An 11105-nucleotide genomic window follows, 5' to 3' on the forward strand; every position below is an offset into this window, starting at 1 on the left:
GCTCGACAAATTGAAAGGACATTGAGATTGAAGTGCTGTAAATGAAAGTACTAAATGTGCCGGATTAATACGAGGTCTGCTCTGTCGATTCCTCGGAGTGCTACAAGTCTAAATTAAGGAGGCCCGGGATGACTCCTGGCGAGTCCCTGCATTGGGAAGCTAATTTCTGGATTGGGGGTCGTGTGAGGGCAAGGCCAGGCCATCCGGGGATTCTAGAGCTGCAAAACTCTGAGTCACAGTCGTTTGTGTCGTCAGTGTGTGTCACCATGCTTGGGGGAGAGGATTTTTATTAAAAATCTACAGTGCCAACTTCAGCAGCAATAGAGCCCTTTCAAACGCAAAAACAAAATGTGAGGTTAAGTAGTGACATCGCCCGCTCTCTACTCACCTACTAGGATCACCAGGCTGTGTTTAGCCCCACTCTGCCTGCGGTACGGGGTGACCTCCTCGTACGTGGGAACGTCGGCCATGTCGTACATTTCACTCTTCTTACACTCGTACATGGACTTGTTGGTCTTCTTGTCCTTCCTGCTCAGACGGAAGCTTCTCCTGAACCCAGCTGGAGGTCGGGATAAAAAGGAGAGAGGAAGGGAGACGAGACAGAAAGAGACACATTAATCTATAGTACATCCCCCCCATCCCAAAAAAAAAAGGTTTGCGTCAGTATGTGTGTCTACGAGGGTTTTTAAAATTCAGACACATGGATGTACACACAAGGCCGCAGCTGTGCTATTCGATTTATAGTCGTTTCAGCGTCTTGGCAAACACACTCCACAGCCCCATGTCCAATACCTCATATTGCATCGTGCAGCTCAGTTTTATGACAGCTATTTTTGCTGTAGGTGAAAGAAGAAGAGCGGAACACCCAGCCAAACAGTTTCCTAAGATCTCAAACTGAAACATTTATTCACATTTTCCTCTGGTGACATGTAGGATTTTAATCGTCTTCTTTTCTTTTAAGGGTTATATATATATATATATATATATATATATATATATATATATATATATATATATATATATATATATATATATATATATATATATATATAACATCATTGTTTTCTCTACTATATTGCTTTTTCTAAGTCAAGATAGGTATGACTCATCCTTTTTTACGTTTGTCTTGAATCTTGTGGTCTCTCAAGAGTTCATTGTATGAAATGGAAGAAACTAGATGTTCTTTTCATGTAATTAATGTCAGGCTATGATTTGTAATTCATTCAACACTGCAATTGCAGAAAGTGGTGAGGCATGTGTGCGTCTACATATGCGTGTGCATGTAGTGTTCTCGGCTGGCCACAAAGGAAAGGTTGCCCCGTGTGTGCAGGTCGCTTTACATCAGCCGTCATGTCTGATTGGTTTATTGTGTACGCCGTGTCCTTGGACTGCCGTCACAAAGGCTTCTTAACATACCGATCCAACAGCGTGAGCGCCTCGATCTGATAATCTATGACAGAATCAAAAGAAGACATTTACCCCTAATTTGAGGACTACGGTTTCATACTCTTGACAGATTTAGGTCGAACCTAAAAAATAAGTAAATCTCCAGAACACATGACGTTTCATTTCTTATTTTAACTCATTTCTGCTTACAGACCATTGGGTTGTTTTCTGCCTTCTCTTTTTATTGTTACAGTTTTTAATCAGTATTTAATGAACAGGAAAAATATGATGAAAGATTAGCATGAAAAGTATGGACTGGGAGACGAATCAGGAGATGAAACAGCTCTACAACAACGCCCCCTTAATACTTTCCACAACATTTTCAAACCACTGTGCAGACATGCAGAGAGAGACTGCATTCTTCTCAGCTTTTTATTTTCCAAACAGTCCCTTAATAAGTGATGGAACTACCGACCTATGCTGAGTTACAAATGAAACACACTGTAAGTCATTGGAGCAGAATAATAATGTTTTTGCATCAGCTTGTGTATACGTATGAGGGTATACACGCGCCCGAATATAGTGTTACATTGAACATTTAGGGCCACTTTGTTCCACTGTGGGCAAGCTGCGGCTTACTTTGTCTGTGCCATTCCTCCTGTGGTTAATCTACTCATTCAGCACCCTCACCCCCCCCTGCCCCCACCCTCACCCAGAAAGTATTAGCCTCTGCCACACAGTGGAAAACATACACCGCTCATCTGCATTTCTCCTGCAAAGAACTGTAACCAATATCCACAGGGGTTGACATCATTACAATAAACATTAAAAGTGTAATGTTAGCGATATCCAATTCAAAGCTAGCAGTTCATTGTCAGGAAGTTCAAACCCAAAAAACCCACTCTGGTCAACATTTATCACAATGTGAACTCAACTGGCTAATTAGGCTGAAGTAATACTATGATAGTCATTCATTTTATCTGTCGCAGAGTATGACAAGTTCCATCTCACTGGCTGAGGTCGTTGGCAAGCTCCTCTACTTTCCACAGGGTAGGCAGGTGCACAGGGTTGATAAATCGCTCGTCCCTCAGTAATGTAGTGCCTCTCAAGATCACCTAAAACTTTCTAGACAGCTCCATCCAAGTAATGATGGAGAATTCTCCTGCCCTTCCCTCTAGCGCTGCCTAAGGGTAGATAAATCAAAGCGTCATTTAGCAGCGAGCAGCATCCCATCCCTCGCCAAAAACATCCAAACAATTGTCTCATCTTCGGCACTGACGGAGCCTGAATTAGACAGAGGGGATGGAAATGAATTTGATCCAGAATTAAGGAATGATTCAAATCCTGTTCAGCCGCAGACAGCATGCCTGTTTGTCATGAAAAGCCTTGAGTATGTTGGAACACCAACATGTTTGTCACAGGATGATCCATAACGCTTACTAGCATAAAAGGAATGTATGATGCGTGTGGCACTGCGATCCAATACCTATTTTAATGGTTTGACAGATTGAATCACATTTGTTGACCATATATCTGTTTTGAATTTCCCTGGAATTAGAGCTGCATAGTGGCAGCGTCCTGGTGTGTTTTTCTTGCAAAAGAGTTGTGTGTTTTGGGGTATGGAGTTAAAGTTTCCTTGCTTAAGTCCCACAAATGCACGCACATCCTAATGGTGTGCACCAGGCTGTGACTGGATAATTGCCAAAACGCACACACCGTCTCCCACTCTTTTTTACACACACACCCACACACAGGGACACTTTGATTTAAAGTCCTTTCAGCAAAACAGAAACATGAAAAAAAGTGGAGGACAAAAAGATGAGTGATATTTAACGTAGTGTAAACATAAGCTGTGACACACACAACACACACACACACACACACACACACACACACACACACACACACACACACACACACACACACACACACACACACACACACACACACACACACACACACACACACACGTTGCCAGCAGTCCTGCAAGCCCATTTTCCAGTGTGATAATATCTAACAGCCACGTAGGAAATTCAGCATGTGCATAAAGAAAGCGCCCGGAGACTTCTGCAAACTGTGAATGCAAACTGCCCACTCGGACACTAACATCCTGTGCATTGCTACAAATCTGCACCTGTTAAGAAAATGTCTACAACTGTATAAAGAGAACAGTGCAGGAAGACAAATGTCCATAAAAAAAAACAAAAAAAAACCGGATGATTAAAAAAGACTCAAGTCGTGCATTTGCCAACTGCCGTGTGAAAGAAGAGAAGCCTGAGAAATCAAGCATCAGGTCTTCCAGACATCACTCGTAGGCAATCATCAAGATGACAACACGGAGAAGAATACAAAATGACATTTTCCCTCCAGTCAAACTTCATTTTGTGCAGAGAGGGAGAGAGAAAACGTGTGGTGGAGCAAAAAGGAAAAGGCTCATAGTGAAACCACCTGTTGCAAGGCACCGGTGCCGTGTGGGCCGGCGTCTGAGGCCCGTGGCCTAACTACAGGAGACTGTGCTGACAGCTCTAGTGCCATCCTTGCTCTCCCGGCGGGGGCCCTCTCTCCTTTTGGACTAATGGAGACGACATCTATGGAATTAACCACGCATGGCAGCTGGGGATTAAGTGAGCATTATGCTCGTGGCTAGATGCCGCACGCTGCGGTTTAACGCTGTAACACTTAGTCCCGTTCGTGGGCACCAAATGTGGGAAGCATTACCGGCTCACTCGCCCCTTACTATGCGTGCCCATTACTGGCTTGGTTGGAAGGGCTGAGGAAGGCTCATGGTAGGCAGCTCGGGGAGGTAGAGGACGCTTTCCACACTGTCAGCCATTATTACCCCAACAGTGAATAAAAGAAAGAGGAATGTTGCCGCTCATAATGACAAAATACAAAAGCCTGGGGTAGACAGAAGGACTGCTCTGCTTGATTTATCACCAATTTGCTTTGCTTGGATAATACAAGGAAGCATGCTCGACTGTCAAGGCTAAATATGCCCAGATTTTATAAAGACAGAAGATGCGCCATGTGGGCCAACCTAATATACTGTTAAAGGCCTCAATAGGTTTCAAGAAGGTCTGGAGAAGAGGAGAGGAATCAGGAGAGGACTCAGGAGAGGACTCAGGAGAGGACTCAGGAGAGGACTCAGGAGAGGACTCAGGAGAGGAATCAGGAGAGGACTCAGGAGAGGACTCAGGAGAGGAATCAGGGGAGGAATCAGGGGAGGAATCAGGGGAGGAATCAGGGGAGGAGAGAACAGGAGAGGAGAGAAAAGGAGAGGAATCAGGAGAGGAGAGAAGAGGAGAGGAATCAGGAGAGAAGAGAAGAAGAGGAATAAGGAGAAAAGAGGAGAGGAATCAGGATAGGAGAGGAATCAGGAGAGGATAGAAAAAGAGAGGAATCAGGAGAGGAGAGAAGAGGAGGAATAAGGAGAGGAATCAGGATAGGAGAGGAGAGAAGAGGAGGAATAAGGAGAGGAATCAGGAGAGGAGAGAAGAGGAATCAAGAGGCGAGAAGAAAGGAATTGGGAGAAGAATCAGGAGACAAGAGGAGGAAGCTGAAAGGACGGCAAGTGTAAAGAAAAAAGGGGACATATTTCCAGACAGACAGGCGTGTGTCCTTCAAATGCTCCCTCCACACAACTGTTAACAGTCATCTGTGAAAAGGATTATGGTACAGTAGTAAAGTGAGCTCCAAGGCTGATCCTAGAGTAATTGATTGTATCAAACGTCACACTGTTTCTGGACAAGATCACAACGATGTATACATACAGTACCAGATCCAAGCTCTGTATATTCAGCCGAGTCAATGTACTTTACTCCTCTAATAATAAACGCAATGAATCAGAAGGTGAAGGTCGTTGGTGTGACATTTGAAATATGTATGTGTAGCAGTCCACGGTGGTGAACTCATTAAGAGTGTTATCTGGGGAGAACACATTCTGGGAGTAGTTTCCACGGCCCCCGCACTAAGCATTTGGAAAGTGGTACCCAACCCAAGTGTTACAAGCTTATATGGTGGAATAGAGCTCTAGACCTTTGGCTGCAAGAGGTCCATTTGTGTCGAGCACTATTTGTTTTTCCCCTCCGTCTTATCCCACAGCTCTTTGGGTTCAGGAATGTCTCGTCTCAAAACGATGCCTGATGCCTTATGTGTTGGCAAAAAGAAACACGCACACACAAGTACTTCTGCTTTTACTGGAGTCCTTGAAGCCACTATCAACATGCCAAAGGGGACCTCTGAGTGCCAAAGTACTGATTGCTTTCCTGTTTGTCTCATCAGTCTGATGTTCAGAAAGAGAAGATGCTCTACAACAAAGCACCAGTTAAGGAAATTCCACATCTCTCTTCCGACTTTAACAACAACAATGGTTGGTTGCTAATGCTAAAAAAAAGCCATCCAAGTAATACCTTGATAGTATCAACATGTTGGATATCTCAATCTTATAAAGAAAGGTTCCCCCTCAGTTTGGACACAGATGGGGAAAAATTCACTAATCCCAGTGTATTGGCTCCTGCGCGTCCACAATTATTGAACCTGCAGCCTGTGATGAACTCATCTCATTTTGGAATGAGCATTTTTTATTTCAGTTCATAACGCTTTACCATTTTTTCCATAACTGGGACATAATTGGATTGTGACGGGCTGATGGATATCCCAGCCCCCGGTCGTTCAGCTTTAACTGATTTGGAACTACTTGCTTGCCCTCCATCCATTTGTCTTTCTCTCTGGATGTTCCGTGTGGGACTTTTGGGATTCTGTTAGTTAAGTGTCAACTGTGCCTAGGCATTCACATCATATTATAAGTGATTGGATTTTCTTGTTGTGACTCGAGTGCACAAAAGAATGATGCCATTGATGTCAAAACTGTTCTTTAATTGCCTCCAAAGAATTGAAAGTCTCTAAGTACTGCCGTCTAGAAAGACCTGATAAGAAGGCATCATGGGACGCAGTTTTCCTCCTCCTGAGTTGGACTTTATCCTTTAGTCTGCTGGCTCTAACATCTAGCAACATCAGAGCACAGGAATCTGCTCGCCCCCCAGTAGTGCTCAAGGATCGCTTTTGGCAAAGGACCTTACAGACGTTGCATCACAGAGAGGCATGAAGGGAAAACAAACCAAAACCTAAGGACAACAACTACCTACCCCCTTCCACCGCCTCCTTTATTTCCCCATGCAACCTCAGTAGCATTGCAAAAGCATCTGTAAGTTCTAAGATTTCAAACTTTTAGGGACGGGCCAACTCTAAATCATACAACCACATCCAACAGGCTGAAAAGCCATGCAGCAAGTACTCGCATAGAGAAGATGTTATTATAACTCACAATATTTTTTCTTCTCCTCCTCCTGAGGGTCTCTCCTTTCAGTTAAACCTCGTTCTGGGCTGCTGGAGTCAAGAAATGCTGCTAACCCGCTAGAGTGCTAGATGTTGTTTGGGTACCGAGGAGGAAGAAGAGAGGCTGAGGTCATTGACCTCATGAAGGAGGCAGGGTGACCGTAAGGGCAAGCCTGAAGGGGACAAAGAGAAGTGGAAAAAATGGACTGGTGTTTGGCATAGTTCGGCCGTAGGAAGTGACCCTGATTGAGCTTGGCAGCCATGGCTCAAACTCAGTATTTTTAAACTCGCGTGTGCACTGGATATCCTGTGAAATCTGGAGTCTAAACTGTGTAGTGTACAGGGAGAACTCTGAGGCCAGTTCACCTCTTGACCTCAACATCTGAATATAGACAGAATGGGACAGAGAGAGGAACAGAGAGAAATAAAAGAGACAGAAACGAAAGAAAAGGGCAGATGGACAGACGGAGAATTAGTGTATGAGCCAGCTAGTACAGCCTGTGGTCCTCCAGAGGGACGATACCTTATGATTTTCAAGAAAATGACAGTGGTAATAAAAACACGATGAGGAACATTTTCTGTACAAGACAGAGAATTGGAAGCAGCTCTTCTGGAAAGGGCTGCAGAACCAAAAGTGGGCCACGGTAATTGTCATTAAGTCTGACCGGGACCACATCAACAAGACCGGCGCTGGGCCGGACCTCTAGAAGAAAGCGTGGAAAACGAGCCGTCTTTTTAACCCAAATCCATCCAGAACCATTCTCAAAGATGTATTCAGACCCACAGCAGAGGCACACCAGGATAACTACTACATTCTGCAAATCCATGACATGATCTGCCAGTGTACTCATGCTGTCAGCGAGAGAGCAGAAATAGCACACCGTAGGCTAGTGAACCAGAACCACTCTTTGTGTTTTTACATGGGACTCCAAGTTGAATGAGTTGAACCAAAAAAACACTCTGGGAGTTAGAAGAATATGTCAAGTACATTATGAAAAGCAGATAACTATTAGTCAGTGTCTGTGTGCACACTATAAAGGCTGATCTATGAAGGAAGGGCTGAAGGGTGGAGGAAGGATTAATGGAGAGGACACATGTCAATCTAAGACAATCTTGGCCACTGTCTTCACTGTTAATGCATCAGGAGGGCAGAGGACAAAAAGGAAGAGCAGAAGGCAACATCTCTCACCTAGGTGGAATCCGCTACTATAGTCAGCGTCCTCTGGTGATGTGAAGAGAAAAGAAAAGAGAAGCCAGAAAAGAGGCATAACATCATGTTAAAGAGAAAAGTCAGACAGCAGAGAGCAACAGGCACTTACCCGTCTAACCATATACTGGAAAGGTAAAAGTCCACAGAAATACACGAGAAAATACATACAGGTACAGTCAATAAGAAAAACATCTGATTAGATTGTTCGTGTTATTAATGTTGGTGGAGTTTCTGTTAAATATGTCCACTTTGTCCAGAGTGATAGCCAATGATGTAGTGGTAAATAAGAGATAGGTCAACTATAACTCCAGCCGATGCATCATGAGGCAAATGACTACCAACATAATCAAAAATATTCTTCTTCATTTATTTACGTCAACAAAACTTGTGGATAAATAAAAGTAATCATTCAGGTTTACAATCCACTACATCCCTGGCCATTGCTTTGGATTGGTTTGTTTTCTTTAACTTTATAAATCATTTTATATTATGAGTGAGTTTGGAAGGCGCAAGATTACTGGAGTTGTTCATGTGTACAAATGATTCTCCAAACGGTGTCCACTTTAATGAAAACGACAAGTTAGCAGGTTAAAGATGAGGCTTCGTACAATGCAAGAGTCAATAACCCGTAAACTCTTCGCAGTTAGTTAGCGATTAGCTTTGACGTGAGAAGACAGGCCGAATGAAAACAGGAAGGATAGAGACCACAGGTGAGAGGTAGACCTTTCGTTACACACACACACAAATGATGAAGAGGAACCAATCACAAATGGTTTTATGGTTTGTGTATTGCCACATTGTATCAGCCAGTGACCTATTAGTAATGTCCTATTCAATGGGAGATGTCAGACAAGTAATACCTTCGATCTCCTCAGCTGTGAGTGCAATAGAAGCAAGGAATGGAAATAAGTCACAGTTAGAGAACATTTGGGATTACAAAAAGTAAGTTGAGGGACAAGATGAGAGAATAAAGAAGAGGAAACCTACCAAACTCTACAGCCACATCATCTTAGAAGAGCAAAACAAAAGAAGAAGAAAAATGACAAAAAGAAGAATTAACATCTTAATTTCCTATGTGAAATACTGGGAAAAGTTCATATTAAAATATTGTTTTGCGATTATTAATTTTCCAATACAACATTTAAAATAACTCATAACTCATAATTCTATTTCATTTTGCAATGTTTAAGAAAAACGCTCAATACCATCGATATCGAGTCTAAAAGTACAATTACTACATTCATTTACCAAAACAAAACAAAAAACACTAACTCAAGGTCCAGTTACTAGCTTTTACGAGGACTTCAACTGCAACTCATGGTCTTCATCAATTGGTCAAGTGTGCTCAGTTGTCATGGAGATAGCTCTGTTGTCATGACATGAACAAAGTATGGTACCTCGAAGGGAGATTGTAACCAGAAACCCAAGTTCCATCTAAGTTACGTGACCGAGTAAACTACATCCACTGATGAAGACCAAGTTGAAAGCCCAGGAAAAAAGCTAGGTTCTTTTTCTTAGAACTACAGTATATTATCAAACTATAAGTATGAACTTTTACATTCTACTCAATAACGTTTCTATTTTGCTAGAAGACATATATATGAGTTACCTAGTGAAACACAGTCTGGGGTACATGTCTGTGGTGCATCCATGGGGACTTCACAAAAAAGAAACATATTTAGATTCGAAAGCTTCCAAAAGGAGAGTTCAGAACCAAAGTTTAAAGAGACCATTCTGACCATTTTGAAACAAGGATGTGTTATACAGAAAATTGGTTCATTTTAAATCAAGGTAGCTTTTGAAATGACTTCAGACATTTAACAGTGGCATCCAAACAGCTATAAGATGATGGTTTCAAAATGGTAGCCGATGCAGGATTCGTGTGTGCTTTTGGTTTAAGATACCGTGAGCATTTGGAGGCACTTATAGATGCTTCCTCCCCTTCACGTGTTCCCATTTCGGCCAAACAAGGTTAAATCAAAACATACATAACACCATCTACCACAGCATGGAGCTCGCCTTACAGCACCGCGTTCATTTCCTGGAGCGCACCGCAGCTCAGGGAGATGTTACGTCACGGTCGGAGTTAATGACTAGCCAAAACAGCAGTCAAGAGCGATCACTGCAGAGGTTGTTCCGTGCTAGAAACATCAAGTCTGAGAGCGGCGAGCGTTTTGAAGTGTGGAGCCAAATGTGTCTGCCTTTATCCGACATCTTGTTTCACATGTTAGTGTTCACGGCAATGTTCCTACTGATGTTGCCCTCCCGCTGTAATGTGACATTTTAAGTTGAACCAGCACCTAAACCACATTTTGAGTAGGATGAGAGGTAATTGTAGAGGGGGATGACAGAGGGGAAACTTGAAAGAGGAAACGACAAGGACACTGTGAGAATGATAAAGATATCTAAAAATCCTTCCAAGTGCTGCCCTTATTACACTCTGGAAGGCTTTCATCTGGTGCCTATCTGAAACAGGATTGGTTTGCATTGCCTAATGGCCTTGTAGCCTTGTACAGCAGCATTCCTAGTCTAATGAAACACCATGCGATAACACTGCAGACTGTAAATCGACAGGGCACGGCCTATCAGAGAATGCTTAAATGGTGGAAAACCTTGTCCTTTGCCTTTTGTTTTTGAGAGTGCATTTCACCCGCCAGCCCAAAGAAACATTTTGAAGAGGAGTGAGAAGGAGTTTAAGTCATGATCTGATGTGTATGTGGAAGCCAAGCCTATCATTTACTGAGTGCAGGGGAGCTATGGCCGCCCAGATTGAGGCCGCCGACTTTTGCAGACATTCTCGGTGTGCAGTCAAGCTAGTCAGCTAACCAGCCATACTGGATGCTTCGTGGCAGACACCAACCCCCCAAATGGAAAGGGATGCACGCTTAGGGGTATATCACATGTCGCCCACATACCAAAGATTCACCACAGAGGATGACAGAAGGGGTGAGATGAGGGTAGTGTTGGAATGAAGGGAAAGGATGGATGACAAAAACAGAAATACGAGTAGATGTTATGTTTTTGAAAGGATCGTACCAGTTTATTACAAATTGGGTCTAGTTTTGGCTATCCTTTGTATTGCTTACGATAACATTGTACTTATAGTAATTGCTAAGATCTGGAAATATGACGACATCGCATCTAGGTACCGAGGGGAAAGAAACACGAACGTTCA

General features: G+C 43.1%; 1 protein-coding gene across 2 annotated transcripts in view; it reads right to left on the bottom strand.

The window, feature by feature from the left end:
• Positions 1–11105, bottom strand: part of mpp7a (MAGUK p55 scaffold protein 7a) — a 127442-nt gene that overhangs the window by 21362 nt on the left and 94975 nt on the right. The window contains exons 12-15 of one of the 2 annotated variants that reach the window (XM_029457765.1): positions 8918–8938; positions 8791–8805; positions 7910–7942; positions 389–559 (exon numbers count right to left, since the gene is read on the bottom strand). In XM_029457765.1, coding sequence (XP_029313625.1) covers positions 389–559; positions 7910–7942; positions 8791–8805; positions 8918–8938 — 240 coding nt within the window. The remainder of the gene's footprint in view (positions 1–388; positions 560–7909; positions 7943–8790; positions 8806–8917; positions 8939–11105) is intronic. The other variant, XM_029457766.1, reaches the window with a different exon arrangement.

This window comes from Cottoperca gobio, chromosome 20, assembly GCF_900634415.1.
Source record: "Cottoperca gobio chromosome 20, fCotGob3.1, whole genome shotgun sequence".
NCBI lineage: Eukaryota > Metazoa > Chordata > Actinopteri > Perciformes > Bovichtidae > Cottoperca > Cottoperca gobio.